Source organism: Notechis scutatus, chromosome 2 (genome assembly GCF_049901735.1).
Source record: "Notechis scutatus isolate UNSWTSFEM ecotype Mainland chromosome 2, rNotScu1.2, whole genome shotgun sequence".
Taxonomy (NCBI): domain Eukaryota; kingdom Metazoa; phylum Chordata; class Lepidosauria; order Squamata; family Elapidae; genus Notechis; species Notechis scutatus.
In genome coordinates this window covers 56756166-56778700 of record NC_142010.1, presented here as the reverse complement: position 1 = coordinate 56778700, position 22535 = coordinate 56756166, and the positions used below count along the sequence as shown (strand labels likewise).

General features: G+C 39.2%; 1 protein-coding gene across 2 annotated transcripts in view; it reads right to left on the bottom strand.

The window, feature by feature from the left end:
• The window catches only part of PHF2 (PHD finger protein 2), a 151088-nt gene extending 132091 nt beyond the window's left edge, over positions 1 to 18997 (bottom strand). For both annotated transcript variants that reach the window (XM_087954804.1, XM_026677200.2), the window contains exon 1: positions 17700 to 18997. In XM_087954804.1, the coding sequence (XP_087810930.1) occupies positions 17700 to 17797 (98 nt within the window). In that variant the 5' untranslated portion in view covers positions 17798 to 18997. The remainder of the gene's footprint in view (positions 1 to 17699) is intronic.
• Between the last annotated feature and the right edge of the window lie 3538 nt (positions 18998 to 22535).

The window sequence follows — 22535 nt, the reverse complement described above, 5'->3', positions numbered from 1 at the left end:
TTTCTTTAGTGCCAGAAACCAAAAAATCAAGGTAGATGTTGTCCATTGACTTTATTTGGAATCATTATATGATGTTCTAAGGGTTTCTCCAAAAGCTCCACAATCTGAAGTACTATTATATAATTCAACTGATAATTTACTAAATATTTCCTTTAATATCTTCTGAAATACCTTGGTGATAATTCATACTAACTTGCAGACAGCAGTAGGACTCCAAAATCATTGTTAAAAGGTAATAGTCTGCAAAAATATAACTTTAGTTACAGAATTAAACAGTTAGAAAAGTAGTTATGAAATATGTATGAATAATTCTATATAATTCTATATAATCTTATCTATTTAGATAACTATTAAACAAACTTATCTATATGACAATAGTTCTATATGATAACCAACCCTTACTCAACATAACTTTCAACACTACTTACAAACCAATCATTTACCTATGACTACTACTTTAAGTTCCTCTTCCTTCTCTTCGTTCTAGTTCTTCTCATCCTTGCTCTCATTTACTTCTTAGCAACTTCACATTAGTTGCACATTTCCTTGATGTCAGTAATTCCTTCATGCACTTTCTTAACATTTCTCAAAAACAGACAAAATCTTTTACTTAATAAAAGAGGATACGTGTAATTCTTCTTCTGGTCTACTCATACACAGCAACTCATTAATATTTCAGATACACTCTTTTTTAGCTTATATGGAGATGCCAGGTTTGAAATGAGTCTTTATTGGGGAGGGGCATTATGTATGGTATTGTGTTCTATCACTAAACTGTACAATATTATTATTATTATTATTATTATTATTATTATTATTATTATTATTATTATTATGATGATTGATGGTGCATTTCTGTATTTCTGTAATGGGTGTGTGATGTCACTTTGAGATTTTCCAAGCCTAGAGGCATCACCTTTCTCTTGTTAGAAAAATATGTTTGACAAATAGAGATAAAATCAGAGCTTGTGGATGTTCTCACCCATGAACACATTGCATTCTTAGTATTTTCTACAGAATGAATTGTAATAAATATAAAGGAACAGCAACATTGAAAAATGGCATTGTTATTATTGAAAGTTACTGAGTCTCAGCTTAATACTACAAAGAGAAAACAAGTACAATATTTCTGTTTAATGTAGTTGTAGGTATCAAACCACTATGAAGTGCTGGGGGTGAGGGGGGAGAACTGTCAGCTGGAAAGGTCATAAATGGTGATTCCATGACTGGGACATTGCAACCATTGTAAACACATGTAAGTTGTCAAGTGCCTTAATTTTGATCATGTGATCATGGACGTTATAATGGCTGTTAAGTGTGAGCACTGATCACAATCACTTTTAGTGCCTTTATAACTTTGTATAGTCATGAAACGAATGGTTGTTAAGTCGAGGCTTACTTGTATCATCCTGGTCAGCTGATAATTCTACTGAAGTTTTTGTCACTTTTCAAATCACAGGAATACTTTAATAGGTAGCATGTATCTCCAAGTGTCATCCTCCAAACCTTGTACACACTTAGCACAATGTCTTGAAGAAAAAACCTGACATACACACACACACACACTACATATTACATTCAGTGGCATCAGATACCCTCCCTTCCCTTAATTCAACTTGCACTCTGCCTTGCCTTATGGCAAAGGCAGAGCACAATGGGCCTTTACAGGGTATCTGGGTATATGTCAGAATGCATTATTTCATTTTACATCTAAACAGAGCACACACTTTCATAATTTTCATCAGCTGAGAGTAGTTTTAAATTACTGAAGTATAAGACGCCTGAAGGGAGTTTCTGATATGAGCTTAATCAAAAACTCATTTAACAGAAATAATGAACTTCATACAATTTATAGATTTCACTTTAGCATTACAAATATCACAGGACTTGTTATCACTCTATATCAGGGGTGGGCAAACTACGGCCCGCGGGCCACATCCGGCCCGTTGGTCTGTCCAATCCGGCCCGCCCCTGAAAAAAAATCGCTGGGCGTGGCGTATTGCCCTGTGCCGCATGGCCCCCAAAGCTGCAAAACAGTTTGGAGCGCTCTCGGGGTAGGAAAGAAAAGAACTTTGCAAAGGCCTCGGCTGGGAGTTCGAAATCACCTTCGAGTGCGACCTCTCCGAAGGTGAGTCCCCGCCGATCCCCCTTTTTTTCCGGGGCTTCCAGGCTTAAACTTTGCAAAGGCAAAGTTTGCAGGCTGGAGCGTCTTCCCGCCGAGGAGCGGGAAGGGTTCCGCCCGGCGGGTGGGCGGGCTGCTTAAACTTTGCTCGGGTGGCACTTTAAAAGCCTGCTCCCAGCACCCGAGCAACTTCCCAGCAACTTCCGGCTTCCTTTTTCCTCGCGGGCGCTCGCGCCTGGCCCCGAGCCGCGCGGCGGAGGGGAAACCCGGAGCGCCGCCGGGTCGCCAATGTTAGGGATAACATTGTTTTACCCTAACTGTTTTGGGTAAAGATAATAAAATGATGAGTCTTCCTATCTGACTTCGCTGCACATTCTGTTTAGTTTGTTTTCCTTAACACCCATTGGGGAATCCAGGCTTAACAGCCTCCTCCAAGCAGCCTGCCCGCCCACCGGGCGGAACCCTTCCCGCTCCTCGGAGGAAAGACGCTCCCGCCTGCAAACTTTGCCTGTGCAAAGTTTAAGCCTGGAAGCCCCGGAAACCCGAGCAACTTCCCAGCAACTTGCGGCTTCCGTTTTCCTCGCGGGCGCTCGCACCTGGCCCCAAGCCGTGCGGCGGAGGGGAAGCCTGGCGGGCAGGCGGGTGGACTGCTTGGAGGAGGCTCCGGGCTTCCCCTCCGCCAGGCGCGAGCGCCTGCGAGTTAAAAGGAAGCCGAAAGTTGCTGGGAAGTTGCTCGGGTTTCCGGGGCTTCCAGGCTTAAACTTTGCAAAGGCAAAGTTTGCAGGCTGGAGCGTCTTCCCGCCAAGGAGCGGGAAGGGTTCCGCCCGGTGGGCTGGCGGGCTGCTTAAACTTTGCTCGGGCAGCACTTTAAAAGCCTGCTCCCAGCACCCAAGCAACTTCCCAGCAACTTTCGGCTTCCTTTTAACTCGTGGGCGCTCGCGCCTGGCCCCAAGCCACGCGGCGGAGGGGAAGCCCGGTGGGCGGGCAGGCTGCTTCGAGGCGACCCGACGGTGCTTCGGCAGCAGCAACAGGCAGTTCCGCCCGGGCTCCGCTCAGGTGTCCGGCTGGGGCTGTCAGGAGTTGCTACCGCCGGAGGAGCTCCGCGCGGCTCCAGTCCCGCGTTGCCTTGGGAAGGAAAAGGCAAAACCAGGAGCCGCTGAGCCTGAGCCTCCGGTGCCGCTGCTCCCGTTGCAAAGCACCGCCGCGGCTCTTCCTTTTTGCCTTTCCCTTCCCGAGGCAACGCGGGACTGCAGCCGCGCGGAGCCGCGCCAGCGGTAGCAACTCCTGACTCAGGGGGCCTCCGAGGGGAGGGGAAGGAGGAGAAGGGGGGGAAGGGGGGGGGGCGATTCCCAAAAAATCTTGTGCTGACCCAGCCCGTCTGTCAAATTTTAAAAGTCAATGCGGCCCCCAAGCCAAAAAGTTTGCCCACCCCTGCTCTATATAGTTTTCTGTAGAGAGAATTTCCTGGTCCACTAATTTGCAAATATTAAATAGAGATACAGAAACTCTTCTAAAGGCTGATCTACAAAAAGATTTCCACTCTCTATATCCTAAAACTTTATCTGAACAAAAAAATGCTATAAAATTACATACTAATTATACCTAACCTTGTTTAGTTATATAAACAAAATCCTATATCCTAAACATTGTGCGGATGTAATAAAACTGAACTTTATATCCATTTGAGATTATAATATACAATGCTGCATAAATTCTAAACAAGGTAAATTCAAGAAAATACCTTTTAAAATACCTTTTAAAAGAAATACCAAAAGTAATGAAAAAAAAAGTTTTGATCATGCATACAAAACAAAATCTCAGATAACAAATTAGCTACTTGTAATAACTAGACAAGTTTTATTCACATACTGGGGGGGAAATGAGACAAACTTTTCAAATTCTTTTTTAATCATATTATGAACCATTGATATTAGAGAAAAGTTGAACAAAAAAAATAAGAAAACACAGTTCCTTGAAATGTAATAATGTGGAATATGATCGCTAGAGCTTTACAAGTTATAATGGCTCAACCCTAACACATTATGAAAGTGACATTCCAATGACTGCATTTATTTGCAGTTTCTAACAGACTTTAATATAGTTTTTCAGTTAATGTATGAAATTCCAAATAAAATATTAAAACACTTTCTACTTTAGAATATTATATTTATATTGTTTAATAAAAGGAAAAGTTGTAGGAAAAAGGAATTTTATGGATACCTTGCAACACAGAACTGGAGGTCCAATTAAAGCTATTTAAAAAAAAAAAAACTTTTAGAGATATCACAGAAAGCCACTGGTCTTTAGACTGAGAATGATCCCTTTCCTATAACTTCCATGGAAAGAAACTGGGGTCAATGCAACTAAGGTATATTCATCAAGATGTTGCTTATTTCCATAGAATTCTGAAAAATTCTGATGAATTACCTTACCTGAGATGCCCCTTTTCAGTATGTCAATGGAGAATATGCTATTTCAAAGCAACCATACACAACTGTATAAAATTAACAAAACTGCTGCTGCAAGGATGGAAATATATATATAGCCCCAGTTTAAGAATGAATTTTGTTCCCAAGGTCTGTCCTTCACTTGATTTTGCATGTAATGAACTTAAACCATTGTGTATTTAACTTGAATTGTTGTCTTTGTTATTGAAATGTTGCTAAAATAAGCCCCATTCTTAACAATAGATTGTCTTAAAACTATAGATAGTCTTAACTATAGATTGTCTTGCTGTATTAATTATTCTGCTTTTCAGTGGAAGTGGTGCAAAATGTTTCATTTAGAAAAACGATGAGGCACGTGCAGGATTCCTACTAATCCAGTTCTGAAATAAAAGCTCCAACTTTTTACAATTATGAGAATAGATACGTGTGCACTATTAATTGACATAGTTGTATGTTACACATAGTATTCTGCTTACATTTATATTAGTTATATGCTCTTGACTTCATGCAATTATTTTACTAATGGTGTCATTATGATCCACATTCTACATAGCGATCTCCTATAATAATCAAAAACAGACTGATGCTATGGTACTATTAGTTTGTTATCTTTTCATTCATAGGAAATAAAGACCTTATGTTTTGGAGAAGCGGGAAACCTGTGTGATTATCAATTGATTACTTCAGGAAAACAGGTCCCAAATGGGGAAAAATATAGATCTGTTTACATTGTAAAATATATATCTTGCTTTAAAATACTATAACATCTTTCCCCAACTTTAAAGGATTTCTGCTCAATTTCCATTCTAAAAAAATCAATTAGGTGGCAGTCTGACATTTGCTCCTTCTATTATTAAAAGCTAGTAGATGTCCATCAATCTCCACCACAATTCTTGCAATATTCCAGAGCTGGAATTCTAGGCCAAGGGGAAGGCCAAAATGCTACCAGATATGGAAGAATTCTGGAAAGTATCCAGTTCAACTTCCTACTCAGTGTAGGATATTGCTACATTATCCTTTCTCCAAATAAAGCCAAGCTTTATTTCATTTTCACATTTATCATAGCTTTTATAGTGGTAAGTTAAAATCTGCTCTTTCCAAGTATGAGTTCTAATTTTGCTTTTAGAAGTAGTTCAGAACTGTTTTGCTATATCTTTTACATAAGATCCTTTTGCATATTTAAAAACCACTGTCATGAATCTTTTATCAGGAAGGCCAAATCCAGCTGTTCAAATTATGGAAATTTTGTTGTTATTTACATCCCACCTTTCTGCTAAGGGAAGGGTCTAATAATACTTTATTTATTAATCAACTGGGGGTTCAGTGGCTGAGGATTGGACTAGAACCTGGGTCTCTCCACTCCAAGTCCAAAACCTGAACCCTTATATCACATCTAATAAAAAAAATCAAAATTATGCATGACGAATTGAATTTGAAAAGGCCTGATCAAAGGGGAATATCTTTATTTTTCCCTAAAAGTTTAAAAGTAATGGTTTATGTAATGTCTGGGATAACACAATCTGTAGAAGGGCAGAGCAGAAGAACTTTCTCATTTGTCCAAATGGACCTCAGAAAGTAAGAGCATCTCCTGATGATCTTATGAGAACTGGGTAGGTTCCTATTGATTTTGGGAGTCCTTCAGGCCCCAAGTTTTTAGATCTCTAAAGGTCAATACCAATACTTTCACTCATACATAAAAAACAACTTGATAGTCCTTGACTTATGACAATTGATCTCAACATTTCAGCTGCTAAGTGAGGCAGTTGTTAAGTGAAACTGGCTTCCTCACTGTTCATCCTTATCCAATCCACTATAGATTTAGGTACTAGCAAAGAAAATAAACTACTTCTTTAGAATTAGATGACCAACAGAACTAGGTGTCATCAGAATATTGATGATACCTTATTCCAAGACTCTAGAAGTCTTCTCTCAGTGGTTTCATGAAGATATTGGACCACAGAGGACAAGATGGAATTCTATGAAATATTCAATGTGAAAGAACTAATTGCTAAATAATGGTGGCTAGTATCACTTAATACCACCAAATACAGCTTTACCAGACAGCCAAAATAAAGGAAGATATCCTGGTTGAGAATATTTAAAACCACTAAAGATCCAGAATAACTAGCAAGGCTGTACATTATCTCATCTTGTTCCTCAAGTTTATTAAAGTAACATCAACCTCTTATGCCAGCAAATGCTCAAATCAAACGAATCAACATAATTAATATTATACAAATATATTTGGAGATGTAAAAACTCAATATTCCTAATCACTTTAGACAAAAATGAGAAATCTGAGACCAGTTGATGGATTATTTGGGTTAAGGAAGGGCTTTTTGATAAGAATATATCCCTCCTAAACTTAATTATTTTTCTTAGTATAAACAAGTTCTGAACTAGCTGATTTAACAGAGAGTCAACAGAGCAAATGTTATCACCTCTCTAGGTACCATATCTGCACTCTTAAAGTGAACAAGCTGAAAAGATTTTCAAGAATACAACGAATAATTTTTGTTGTTACAACATAGTAATGTGCCCCAACACTGCATGCCAAGTATGTTATCCATTGAGAACTTTGTAATGTGCCCCAACACTGCATGCCAAGTATGTTATCCATTGAGAACTTTGCAAAAAGCTCATAGTGAGCCACCAACTAATCTGACTCTACTTTACCAGCTTTCTGGTGTATGAGCCAAATAGAAATGGAATAAATAATATTTATTTTCTTAGAAAATGATATTAATCTTTAAAGAGACATGCATCAAATTTGCCACCGCAAAGGGAAAAACTGGTTTTAAAAACTATTAACATATGCAAGTTATTTTGCATTTTAAAAAATAGGAATATAAATATGAATTAATCAGAATCCAATCCAAAATAACATTCGATTAAAATGAAAACTGCAATTAAGTATGCTGTGCAGCAACTACTATAATCAAAACAGAACCCCAAAACTATATAAATAATGACATTCAAGCAGCTATTCATATAATTTGCTGTACTAAAAACAGATTCCTGCCCAATTTATTTATACTTCAAATTTAAGTAATTGACTTTTGCAAACTATGAAACTCTGTTTATTATATTATGATGATGTTTCTTGTCAAAATGATAAATAAGTTGCATTTATAGCTTCAAACGTAAATCCTGGATTGGAATATTTGGTTTCTGATGTTATACAGTACAAAGCAAGCAGGAAGATGTCATACCTGTTTTGTTAGATGTTTTAATAGTCAAATGATAAAACCTCATATTCTTTGCTGGATTAATATATTATTAGGTTCATGGTTTGCCTTTATTATCTTTGGATCGAGTTATTACAGCTTGTTCAGTAAACCGTGGCTAAAATAAAGGCACATTGCAACTAAAGACTTATTTTATTTTTAACCAGAAATGCTATTATATTTTATTGGATTGATATTCTCCCAGTACTAAAAGCAGAAAAATGTGGTTGCCTCAGCTATTGCAGGTGTAGTTTGCAGATATAGTGCAATTTGACTCAACTGTTGCTTAGCATGCTGAAAGCACAGGGGTAACTGTCACTGATGATGTTACCTAGTTTGGGTAATGAAACCTCTGCAAGAAAGCAACCAAGTTCAGAGAGCACCAAGGACCCCACATTTCACCCTGAGCTACTAATATTCTCCTTTATTGATAGTCTCTAGTTTAATGCTTTACCAGTCCTTTCCAAAGTTTGGGTCTTGGCATTATGTATGCAGATGTCCCTGCAGAAACCAGGGACCTGATTTCTCTTGCATACAAACAAAAAGGTCATGAACAGCTATGCAACAGTGCAGGCTGTGGCCACAGAAAAAAAATTGGCTTAGAAAACTTTACTTTAAAAAAATGGAACTATAAGTAATTTAAGAATGGAACAAATGCAACATCATAAGACTGTGCCCTTTAAAACTGGTTGTGGGGCATTGTGGCCTACAATTAAAGGGACCTGTTGGTGAGTGCTTAAAGATAAACAATAAATTCTAGAGAAAAATCACTATAGTAGAAAATAGCAATAGCAATAGCACTTAGACTTATAAACCACTTCACAGCACTTTACAGCTTCTTTTTACAGGTGCTTTTTTAATGTTCCTTTGATAATTGAGACATTTTTGTTTCCAAAATGTTTTTTTTTTCTTCTATACAATTTTTACAAGCTTACCTTAGCTCCTAGTTTATAAAGCCTGTCCTATTCTTTAACTTTATTGCTACACATGCATAAAATTCTAATTTGAGTAACTTGTTCCATTCCCAACTTTGTTGTAATTATGTTTTATACATACAGAACAAATGTTTGTTAGAAAAGCAAAAATATGTGGACTTTAAATTTACATTTTCTATCATCACTATATTCCTACAAACTTCAATCCTATATACCTACAGGATATAGAAGAATTTCTGGATCCATATTACATCTTTACATAAAGAGTTTGAATAGTCAAACTAACAAGTATCTCTCACTTGTTACGTTGTTTCTAATTCTTCCCATCTATCCATTAGTGTCAGTTAACAAGATAATTTTGTCCTCTTAGATTACATTTCAAAGTGTTTGCTTGTTTGAGTTTTTTTAATGTACTTATTGGGGTTCCTATCCCATTATACCAATAGCAGCTTAAAGAAGGCTAATCACAGAATTAAAAATGTCACATCACCTCAATCCACATTCAATGACAAGACCATCCCTGTGAGTAGGCAAAATTTCTGTATCTCCAAATGTCCTCCCAAAACTCATGTCTGGTTCTTTCTCCCATTCTCATTGTTCACTAGAGTGCCCACATACAATTATCATCAGCCTATGAATTCCTACTTTCATCACAATAATTTAGATGTCAATACAGGAGAATATTTGTAGGTCCTCAATACTCTTTGAGCTTGATTTTCTTGCAGACGTTTCATTACCAAACTAGGTTAACGTATCAGTCACACTGGTGATGTTACCTAGTTTGGAAAATGAAATGTCTGCAAGACAAAACCAAGCTCAAGAAAACCAAGAACCTTTCAATTCAGATGTCACCCATTCACCTTTGCTGACATACATTTCAACCTTTGGGGACATTATAACCTAGTACATCTTTATTTCCCTATTTCACAAGATCAGACCACTGAAGTACATACTTCCCCTTTTTCTCGGTTTATGAGCACATTACATATCTATTTTTTCTTTCCTTCACTTCACCTGTTAATTAATGCCTGTTATTGTTTACTCCTCTTCCATTCCAATCAATCTGAATGAGCTCAAATCTCTATCACAGCCACTAGGCCAGAAATCAAACTAAAAATAAAACAAGTATGAATAGAGATATTTTAAAATTAAAAAGAAAGGGCATTAATAACCATTTGCCAAATCTGAAAAAAAGCAGATGATATGTATGGAAGCACAAAATTGAGCAACGCCAAAGCAGTGGTCAGCCAGGAAAAGGGTCAAATAAAAGTCATAATTTTTGCCAGGTAATTTCTTTAAGATGGAATAAATAAAAGTTCTCCAAGATTTACATCCCAAGTCCCAATTTTCTATGTCCCAGAAGAGTCCGAAGATGTGGACTTCTGCTGCTTATGACAGCTTTGGTCAAGCAGACTTTCACATAATGCTTTTCAGTAAGACAGAGAATAAGTTACCAGCATAAATTAATCACACCACAAGCATCATTCCATGTTAACAGTAAGGACAGTTAGCTCAAGCACATTTTGGGCAGCACATCATAAGCAGCGTCAAAGGCTAATTTTACCCTTACTCACACACTAATGTCTGGAAACTAAGAGCTTTAATCTAGATACTACTTTTCAAACCATCATAATGTTATCCAAAACCTATAAAGTACAATGATATGGAAAAATCATCAGCATTTTTCATTTACCTCTAATTATGCTTTAATTTTTAACATTTTGGTTTTAATGACATCCATTATTAGACTGATGTTTTCAGCAGTATTTCTATATTTCAATTTGATTCTTAGACTAAAAAAAGGTTCTCCAACTTTAGTAGTGCACAGAGATACTTTTATGGAGGTGTGAGGTTTCCATGTATCATCTGATTCATGCATTCATTCTCTCCCTCTCTCTCTCATCATCTGTCTATCATCTCTCTCTCTCTCTATTATCTATCATCATCTATCTTCTTTCTAACTCTATCTATCATCTATCTATCTGTCTATTTTATTTGTGTCCCGCCTTTATTATTTTTACAAATAATTCAAGGCAACAAACATATCCAACACATCTTCCTCCTTCTATTTTCACCACAAACACTCTGTTGAAGTAAGTTTGGCTGAGAAAGAGACAGGCCCAAGATTGCCCAGTTGGTCCTCATATCCAAAGAACGCCTAGAACTGAACCTCCTGGTTTCTAGGCCAATGGCTACATCAAACTAGAATAGTCTTACTGTGGTGGGATTCAATTTTTTTTACTACCGGTTCTGTGGCTGTAGCTTGGAGGGCCTGGCAGGGGAAAGATACTGTAAAATCTCCAGTCAGAGGTGGTATTTGCTGGTTCTCCGAACTACTCAAAATTTCCACTACCAGTTCTCCAGAACTGGTCAGAATCTGCTGAATAACACCTCTGTAGTCTTAGTATTTTTTTAAATACCTAAATTTAATTGTTAATTAACATTTTTTTTAATTTTTAATATTTAAAATATTAAAAGCATTATGCAGGTATCCTCAACTTATAACCAAAATTGAGACCAAAACTTCTATCGGTAAGCAATGCTGTGATTAATTGAGTCATGCCCAATATTAAAACCATTTTTACTGCAGTCTTTAAGTGAATAAGGCTTTCCACCTTGATGTCAGAAACCCCCTGGGAAGGTTATAAATGACAATAATGCAACCCCCAGGATGATGCAACTACTGTATATAAATACATGCTCATTGCCAAGAATCTGAATTTTGATCACATGATTTTGGGGACATTACATCAATATGAGGACCAGTTTTAAGTCACTTTTTTCAATGCCATTGTAACTTCAAATGGTCATTATACCAATGATCATAAGTAAATGACTATCTGTAACCAATTACATAACAAGTTTTTACACCTGAAATAATAATATACAACAAAGAACTACAACTCAGTGCTTTGCTTGAAAGTGTACTCATCTGAGTAAAAAAAGGGGTAGAATGAGGAAGCTTTTCCCCTCCATAAGAGATCTGCAACAGCACTGAGCAGGTTTCAGAACTCCTCTGAAAATATAGAAAATATGCCACTTACTCAAATTCATAATGTCCTAAAATCTTCAAAATGAATATTACAATGGGAAGATTCTTTATCCCTTCATTTTTAACAAGGTTTGATAAATAAATTAGCAATGTTTCATGAAATAGTTACTCATTAGTGTATTTTTTTTTCATTGCTATCCATGGCCTATAACTTGTCAAAACATCATGGATTTCTTTAAAAATTACCATTACAATTCCATAACAAATATGCTTTTTATACTTCTATTTGTTTCAGTTATTTAAATCATATTGTATGTTTTGAATGCTGTTCAAAATAGGCTGTAAAATTATAGAAAACTGTTCCTTTTCATGATGAATAAGCTCATTCAACACGAGGAAAGAATGTTACTTTGAACAATGTATGAGTAAAAATGACATGAATCTTTACCAAAATGGCTCAAGATATTTTATTTCTTTTGAAAGTCTGAATATTAATTACTCTACAATTATACTGATTAGAATTTGTAAAACATTATTGTTCAAAAGAAATTCATTGTTGGATTCCTTCTCCCATATCTTATTTTATGAAATATTTTTCATAAATAATACACAGTTTTCCAGACCAGAACATATTCAGTCTAAAATGCTAATAAGTGAATATAAATATAGTACCAACAAACTAAGAAAAATACAATTAAAATGAAAATAAAAGTATGACATGCAAAATGAGAAAATACAAGCACTTTAAAAAACTAAATAATTGTCAAAAGAAAACATCTTTAACAAGCACACACAAAAAACCCAACTATCACTACCAAACAATTTCTCTGATGTGATCATTTGATAGTCAGAGTACCCATTCATGACTATCTTGAGGGAGTGAAGCAAGTGAATCACATGTATCATGACACTGAACAAATGATCTGAATTACACAATCTGCTTCATTTGTACCATGACATTTTGATACCAGTATAGCTTCTAAAGACAGCCATGTCATCAGTGCAGAGGCCTTCTCTTTAGCAGCAATCCATGTCATTTGGCAGAATCTTTAAGTTGTGAGGGATAATTATGGGAATTTCAGGTGCTTTTTACATAGGGATAGGCACATGAGCCACAAGTCACAATGACTTCACATTCCTCATGATCTCGTTGTACAAATAATACAAATTATTTAATCGGTAATGTTGTGATGCAACTGATGCAAATTATTTGCATCATTTTCGCAGTGTGATTATGACACAAATTACCGTACATCACTTGATTGTCTTATCTTCCCTGTGGTCACTGGGTGACACGTGTTCAGGTATGGAACATAGGTTCTATTTAATGCCATGTCAACATGCAATGGAAATTAAACCACCTCCAAGGGCAGCATTTCATCCTCCACAGTTTTAACACTTAAAAAAGTGAAGGCTAACAGATTTGCGTTAAATAACTGAAGAATTCCTCTCAGTCTGAAAGCAATAACCTTACCATCCTAAGTTAGGCTGACTGAAATTACTACACAAGGCCAAAGACCATCACATAGTCCATAGATTGCAATAATCCAGACAAAGGATGCTTAAATATCAGCAGATATGCCAAAATAAGCTCACTTGGCGGTATTAACTAAAGCTGATAAAAGTGCCCAAACCACAATTTCCAATGACACCTGCAACTCCAAAGTGATTCCTTAATAGGACTGCTCCCTGTTGTTTTGTGTAGTTGAGCTATCTGCCATCTAAAATATTAAGACACTAGGTAACAAATAATGTTTTCACATTATATGAGGAATAATTAATGATTGCATCAGTAATGCTTACATCATTATTATATTGTCTTATTTTTAAATCCAGATTCACACCTGATGTGATAAGTTGTATTGATATTTAAGAGCATAATCCTATACACTTCAACTGAAAAGTATTTTCTACTGAGTATGAATACACAAAGGTAGAATCATATGTAAAACAATTGCTAAATCTATACACATCTTGTTAAATCAAAACTTAAAAAACCATTAGTGTGAGGTATGAAAACAATAATTAATTTAAAATTTAAAAAAGCTTAGTAATCTCCAGATATGTTGAGAACTGATCACAGTTCCCAAAATGGCATGATTATTGGTCTAGGATTATTGGTGAAATCCATTGAAATGTAATGGTGTAAACATATATCTGCATTTATTTAGAACTGAAGGTGTCACACTTCAAATCTTAGTTCATAAATACACACAAACAATACTTTCTGAATTAATATAAACATAATGCTGGATTTACCTATAGCTCATAAAGATAGCACATTTTAAAAATGTATCATTCCAAATAGGTTTTTTTTATTTTTCAGTTAAATTGGTCATATACCAATTAGCTATTATGATTTTGTATATAATCAAACTTCAGCTAATGAAAATCATCCTATTTTCTAGAGGAAAACTTTATTGCAGTACTTTTTTTGTTCTCTCTTGAACTTTCCCCTTCCTGTGTATATAGATATCCTTTTGAGAGGCTCCTCTCTTAAATGATAACGGCAAGACAATGTTGTCATTATACAATATTATGTATGTATTGTTTGTACATTTGTTTTGAATGCTACCCGGTTTTCAATTACTCAGCAAAATTATTTCACAAACATCTTATTTAAAAGTCTTTTCTCCATGTATTTTTGTTTGTTTTAATAGCTGTTTTTTATTGCAAAAGGTAACTAATGGGTGGTGAGACAATATAATGGATCTACTCTCTCTCTCCCCTACCCTAAAATCAGATAGATATATCAATAAATATGGATGCTTAAATTTTATAGGTGAATTATCCAACTTTTAATTCTTAGAACTCAAAAATATACAGCATTCACATATTGCATCATGTACATAGTAAGGAGGGAACATAATTCATTATTTAAGGCTTTCAACTTACAATTGTGCATTATTTCAGTATTCCTAAACAGTCACTCATCTTTTTTATATTTCTCTGTAGAGCTCAGTTGCAACTAAACAGAGGCAAAAAGTTTTGTGAGTATTAAATACAGAACTATTTTCTTTAAAATGTTATAATATTTTTAATAGTTGTTGGCAAATTGAATGCATGGATGGCACAAAGGAAAGTTATAGTGAAATAAATTTTAATTGTTAAAAAGGAAAAAATTATACACTAGTCTAACAATACCCTATTTTTAATTACAGCATACTCTTTGAATTATAGTTTTTCAAATACTTACATATGTGCAACTAAAGATTTCAAGACAAGATCTGCTTGTTCCTAGGAGGAATACTCTCTCCTATGATTCATAAACCAAACATAAATGGGCTAATTTTAAGCAATTTGGCTCAAAAGCATAAATAATAGTATCTTAGTCAACTGAAATTAATGGACTGGACTGAGTTATTATCAATCTTATTTGAAGAAAGGTTTTCATAGTATACAAAATTATTTACTATTTCAGCATCAAGTACTGAAATGTCCTTTCAGATTTTTTAAAAACTATTATTCCTTAGCAACTCATGGTGTGTATGTGAGAGAGAGTACCATCCTCTTCCCCAAAGAGATGAAGACAGTTATTAGGGATTGCATACAAGTACAGGACTTATTCTCACAACTCTTTAAAGCTGGATGATTTTGAAGGAATAAGTACAACTTTGTTCTGTGCATCATTCACAATAAATTATAACCAAATTTGCCCAGTTTTAAGCTGATAGTGACTTATTTTATATAAGTCACTGGTTTTTCACAATTCATAATTCCCAGACCAATGGGCAAACCCTAAAGTAAACAAACTACTGCAAAAGCATCCAACATAACCAAAGCAACCCTTATCATCCTCATCAGTTAATTAAAGCTACCTTGTCTATTCCTCCGAGGGGAGGCAACCATCCTTGCACTCCAAATTGAGTTTCCCGAAGGTCAACCTGCTTTTGATCCCTTGCTCAGCTGCTGTCAAGAGAGACCCTTGTGCAAGTTGCAATGATGTTCAGCGGTGAACCATAGAATTATAACCATCATTATAACCATTATAACGATTATAACCATCGGAGACCTCTCATCGTCCATGCGGCTAAAGCCCTAAACACACTCGAAACAAAACACCGAAGTCTTTTAAACTCCTGCCGACTGGCATCAGAAGAGAGCCGACCAAGAGCCTCACACGGCAGCTTAAATTTCGGACCTAGAGGCAACAGATCCGAATCGTTTCAGTGTCACCGGCTTCCATCAGAGGTGCCTTAGTTTCCACAAGACCTATATATTGCAAACGACCTAAGGCCGAACTCCTAGGAAATCCAGCTGAATGAAGTCCCTTCCCCTTCTTCTTCTTCCTGCAGCTCCATATTTTTTTTTTAAATGAGCGACGCGTCTGCCTTCCGCATGCAACGCAACCCCGCCACCGCGAGGCACAAAGATCAGGTTGATCAGCCAGATCATATCCAGAGCGTCCCTGCAAACAAGGCGAGGTGAAGTGATAATTAAAGCACCAAGAAAGCCTGACAAAGACGCGGGGAGGGGGGGACACTCCTCCTGCACAAATCAAATACTAATCAAAAGCAAGGAGACTGGCGGGTGGCCGAGGGAGTTTCCAAGCCCCTGCCGCGTACATTGTCTCAGATTCCGCTGCTGACGGTGGACAAGGCGAATTAAAACAGTCTGCCGCCCAGGAGACAGCAGCCCGAGCTTTGACCGGGGAATTAAGCTTTCCCCAGCTGTCTCCTCCGACTGGGTCGAAGAATCCACACCACCCCTTATATCTCATTTCGGGAACAGGAACAAAAAAAGGGGCCACCGGGAAAGCGTCAGAGGCAGACGTGGCAACCGGGGGTGGGGGGTGGCTTCCACAAAACAGCGCTACCTCAGGAAGACCAAAAAGGGGTCTCGCCTTTCTTGAGCTCTCTTCCGCCCACCTTTCGGGGCGAGTCTGGCGGGGGGCTCTGGTTCCACTATTTGGCGGAGTGGACTGGCTCGCTCCATAAGAGTCCAGAACCGAGGCGAAAGCGGCGTCAGCGGCCGGGCTCCGGCAGCCTGCGAAACAAGGAATGCCCTCTGTGGCCGCGGCTCTAGGGGAAAGCCCTGGCTCTCCGCTTCCTCGCTCCAAGCTGCCATTCCGGGGCCCGCGCGCTCCTCGACCAAATCGCGGCGCCCAGTAGGCGAGGAAACACCCCCCCCCTCCCCCAAGTCTCCCTCTTCCCTCAGGAGGCGCGAAACAAGTGACCGCCCGGAGCACGGGCTCAGCTGCCCCGGTCCTTGCGGTTGCCGCTTACTCCATAGGGATCCTTCCCGGGTCTGGCTTTTCTCTCTTAGCCAGACATTGTGGAACCGCTTTCTTCAGCCTTGCCCCCTCCCCTCCCCGCCTCCGGTTCTGCTCTCTCCATGCCTTCTCTGGAGAAAAGTGAGGGGAGGAAGTATCGAACCTTAAATCCTTAACCCTCCCCATAGGACCCTCCCAATAAGACCCCGATCGGGGGAGGGGCAGGGTGGCAGCGGGTCAGAAACCGGGAGCTAATAAAATAATTTGAAAAAAAAGGGGGGGGGTTAGAAACACCCTTTAGCACAAGCAAGTCAGTCAGCCAGTCCGCCCGCCCGCCGTCCCTCCCCGAGTAAAGGACAATAGCTCTCTCCACCACCACCACTACCCGCAGCCCCTTGACACCAGAGCCCCGGGAGCGGGGGGGGGAGAGAGAGTCCATTGTGTATGCCCGGGCTCGACAATTTACGAAACAAAAACAAAACCACACACGCACACACACACACAAAAAAAATACAAGAGAGGGAAACGAGAGAGTGGCTCCTCCTCCTCCTCCTCTTCTCCAAAAAGGCCTGTTGGAAAACTGCACAGAGCAGAAGCAGCAGCCAAGAACCCACCATCTCTCCCTCGCTCTCCCGCTCGCTCTCGCCGCTGCTGCTGCCCTGGCGAGCCAAAGAGACGAAAAGGCCCCGAGCGATAGGAAGGGGGATCTCTGCCCTAGAGCGGAGAGGAGGGGGGAAGAGGAAGGCCCGATCGCTTTGTGTTACCTGCCGTGAAACCAGTCCTTGCAGGCGTCGCACTCGATCATGAAGCGGGTTACGTCGTAGGGCAGCCTACAGATGCAATAGACGGGCACCGTCGCCATGTTAGCTCCCTTCAAAACAACACTGGATCCCAAGGCAAGCGAGCCGTGCGGGAGTCAGCCAGCCAGCCAGCCAGCCAACCAGCCAGCGGAGAGAAGCAGGCAGGCAGGCAGGCAGGCAGGCAGGGCGTTTTGCTGCGGCTTCCTCGCTGTTGGGGAGCTCGCTCGATTCTCTCCTCCTTTGCCGCCACGGGCAAAGCGAATCAACCGGGCCTGGAGACGGCGGGAGAGGTGGAGGTGGAGGGGGGGTGGGGGAAGAAGCAAAACAAAATCCGGAGAATTCAGTGAGCGATCCTCAAGGGCGAGCTGCAATGTCAGAAAAAATACCCAAGGCTTCCCGAAAGTTTGACTGCATGGCTCCTTCTGCCTGGCGCCGGTTCCAAAGCTCTCTGAAAGCTCGCTCGCTCGTTCTTTTTCCCGTTTTCTTGCTTTTCTTTTTTGTTTTGGTCGTAGTGGTTTCTAAATGATCATTATCCCAAATGTTGGACGAAATGCATTCTATTGCATGCCCCCTGGTGACAGTACAGTACCGAAGCTTTTCATAAACACTCCGAAATGTAGCCCTTTCCTTGTAATGTCCTTACGTCAGCTTGCAACATTGTAATATTTCCTCTGATGGGGCTGGGGAGGGAGGCTGCAGAAAAGGGGAGGCGAATATGCGAAAACTCCCAAGCTTGGCACCGTGCAAAATATTAAAAAGGGTGGCGGTGGTGGGGAACAGGAAGACAACCACTCTCGAAGCTGGAAAATAAACAGGGAGGCGTGCTAAAGCGAAGCGGCTGAAAGAGGGAGATTTTTTAAAAAAAATTACAAACGCTTTAGCCAAGGATTCTTGGGAGATGAGAAAGGCGGGAAGGGAGGGAAGAAGCTTCATTAAAAGGAAGAGGAATATTGCCGCGACTTCAAAAAAAAGTGGCGTCTGCAGTTGGGAGCCTCGTCCTTAAAACTCTTCCCCGCTAAGAGGGACGGGTGGAAATTATGTAGATGGCAAAGAATCGATGCATCAGCTGATGTAATAAAACGGAAGATCGAAAAATTGGACGACACCCTCTGTTTTAAAACATTTAAACTCTTGAGATACCTTTAACTTAACAGAATGCTTCCTCTTCATTCTTCCAGCTTACCAACGTTGGAGGATAAAGAAACTGAGAGAACAACCCAGAAATACTTTCCATCCTTCCCTCGACTTCTTCTCCCCTCCCCCTCGTGATTTTGCACCAGAACTGGCTTTAAAAAGAGGGAGCGAGTTACTTTGGCTGGGGGTAATAAACTTCTAGGGCAAAACTGGGGAGGTTTCTCTCCCTAACAAACGAAAGTGCGACTCCGCCTCCTTTCTTACTAATTGTTAATGAAAGTAGAAGCGAGTCTGAGAGTTGATCCGAGGAAGTAGCAGTTCCGGTCTTAGGCGTTCCGGTATTTGGCGTTCTGCGATTTCCCCTGAACCCATTAAAAATGCGTGTGTGTTTTTTTTAATACGAAGCCCCCTGTAGCTTTGTCAAAAACCGCTACTCTCAGCATAGCCCCTCCCCTCCCGCCTTCCCAGCTCAAAAGTTTTTGAAAGTACCACGTGTCACTTTGCTGCTTTGCTTTAATTCACAGTGGTGGCCATACGTTAACTCTCGCGGCAGTACAGCCCCCCGCCCCTGCCCCGTCCCCCCCCCCTCGCTTCCGATTATTAGCTTTTCTTAATTTTTCGGTAGGATACGTTAGTAATCCTGCCAAGTACTCGTGCGGGGCCAAAGCTGTGAGTTCGCCATTCTTGGCTTTCATAGTGACGCTTTAAAAACATTACCAGCAAGGCACGATAGCCACCTCCTGTTGCTCCCCCAGGCATATTATGACTCTTCTATATATAGGTGTCCTATATAGGATCAAGATAGCTTTATGTGTAACTACCACCGTTCATTGTCATTCCTTGTGTGATAAGGTAGTTGCCCTGGTCAGAGTTACCATGCTGTTTTAAAATGCCGATCCTTTGAGTTTATTCCTGCCTTAGATCAGTAATAGGTTCCCACATTAACAGATTTTCCAATAATTCTTAACATGGGTGTCTGCAGAAAAGGGGGAGCAAGGACTCCAATGAGGGGCAGTGATGGTAACTACATAATGACATCATCACACAAATGTTGAAGTTTAAATCGTTGCCTTTGGATATAGCAATACAAGAACATAATCGTGGTATTTGCATGTGAACATTATTGTTTTTGGTATCATCAAGATTATGGACATTACTGTTTCTTAGTGCTGCTAAGTGCAATTGTGCATTTTATATGAATATGAATGCAGTTGTCAAGCTGGATTGCTCATACTAATGGCCTTCTAATTGCAGCACAAACACGTCCCAGTCCAGGGGTGTCAAACTGGCCGCCCACAGGCCAGATGCATCACGCATAGGCCATGCCCACCCCAGCTCTGTGGAAAATGTCGCAATATGTCATGTGATAGCAACATGACACCGTGAGTTTGACACCCATGCAGTAGACCTTCCAAGAATGTGACCTCGTTCTTTTGGCTTTAGCACATCCCCAAATCAAAGATATGTGAAGTTAAAAATCTTCTTTAGCAAAGACCATTTTAAAGTTTGTCCTCACTTAATTTCTGCTCTGGATTAACCCTAGACTGCTTTATCAATAATGAAGTTAACAATAACTGGGTGGCTGGGCCCACCTCTCTCTCTCTCTCTCTCTCTCTCTCTCTCTCTCTCTCTCTCTCTCTCTCTCTCTCTCAGTCCAACTCACCTCACAGGGTTGTTGTGAGGAGAATACGAAGCAGGAGTATTATATGCAGTTGGTTTGCAACCTTCAGTTATACATTTTTAAAAAGAGATTAAAATGTAGTTCTGCTACTACTAAAAAAGAAATGCCTGGAAAAGAGACATGGAAAGCCAAGATATTACATGGTCAGTACATTAAAAACAACAAAAACCTGAAAATAACTGAGAACAGAAAGTTAAAGACAGTATACAGGAGGCTACATGAGACAGCCTTAAGAACAAATGCATGTAACAACAACAGATAGAAAATGCTGTCTCTGTAAAGAAGTCAGTGGACCACCTGGTTAGCTGCTGCAAGAAGATTGCACAGGCTGATAATAAACAACAGCACAACAAACTAGCAATGATGGTGCAGTGGAATATCTGCAACAAATACTATTTGCCTGAAAGCAAGAACTGGTAGGACCAAAAAATAGATGAAGTAATAGAAAATGAAGAAGTTAAGTATTTTAAAATTCAAACAGACAAGCACCTGCCACACAGAGCACCCCAGATTTAACTATTGTTAATAAGAAAAATAAGTCTGATTAGTACCTGAAGTGGCAGTACCTGAAGACAACAGGAGAGAGAAAATTCACAAAATACAGAGACCTGCAAATAGAAGTAAAATGACTGTGGCAATTGAAGGCAAATATAGTATCAATAATAATAGATGCCTTGGGTGCTATCCCAAAATATCTGGAACAACCAATTGCACACCACTGGCATTAACAAAATCCCCACCAGTCAGTTGCAAAAGGCAGCTTATTGAAACAGCTTAGATCCTGTGACAATACCTTTAATAGTATTAAACAACAACGTTTGCCTATCCCATGTCCTTGGAAAGGACTTGATAGGTGAATAAAATGCCAAATCCAGTCTAAACCTCCAGATGACTCTGTGACTGACCATAATGATGATGGTGATGATATAATACATGGCCTAAATGTAGGCTGTTTGGAGACACTTCCCACATCCCACATACAGTAATTATTTTGACTTGGCTTGAAGGATAGACGGATTATGTAGCTTTTATATCTTTAAATTATTAGTGGGTCAATGTGACAGATGGCTAAACCCAACTTTCTAAACATTCACCTCTACCTACCCAAGCCAGGCCACCCCAGTTCACATAAGGGAGAGTGACTGTGGATTGTTATATTCCTTAAAAAGGGAAACTAATCAAAGAAGAACCACGATTCCTTTCCTTATCTTGACCTTATCTTCCTTGGGACAAGGCCTTGTTACTGACACCAAAAAGAACTCAACAATAAGAGCAATAAAAAATTTCCAGCTTATTTTTCAGGTTGACCCATTTTTATTTACTTAGTTATTAATATTCATATAATATCTAACTGCTATGGTATTTTCCCAAAAGGATCCAGAAATGCTAGTAAAGAAAAGTTGACTATAACCTTTAAAATCATTCAGCAAGCAGTAAGGAATCCCATAAATAACCAATCCTGTCTCGTGTCACTATAATCTTGTAAATGGTAGCAGTGCTGGTAGAAGACAGAATGGGATCAATATAGTCCAATTGCTTCCATCAATTCCTATGAGGAGATAATTGATCAGAGCAACAAATGCAATCTTAGTTGCATATATAACATACCTGGTTGTCAGCTATGCTGGCAAAGGTCCAGGAAGCTAAGAGAATCTAAGCAAGCTCTGAAACTTTGAGAAGGAAGCTAAGATGCTAATTGTCATTGAACTGGGAGATAGTTATAGGATTTATTCAATATTTATACTGAATTATTTGCACTGAGGTATTGTGATCTGACCCAGTGCAAACTAAAGAATATTTCACAACTCTCTGCTACCAAATGAAGTCTTACCTTTCCTGGGAACACACACCTGTAAAAAGCCCACATGTTTTAAAGTTGATATTCTTAAATTTTGGAAAAGGAGAAAAGTTAACAATTGCATTGAGACCAATGCAATCTAGGGCTTACCACACATTCTGTGCAGTTTAATCATATCAAACTTTGG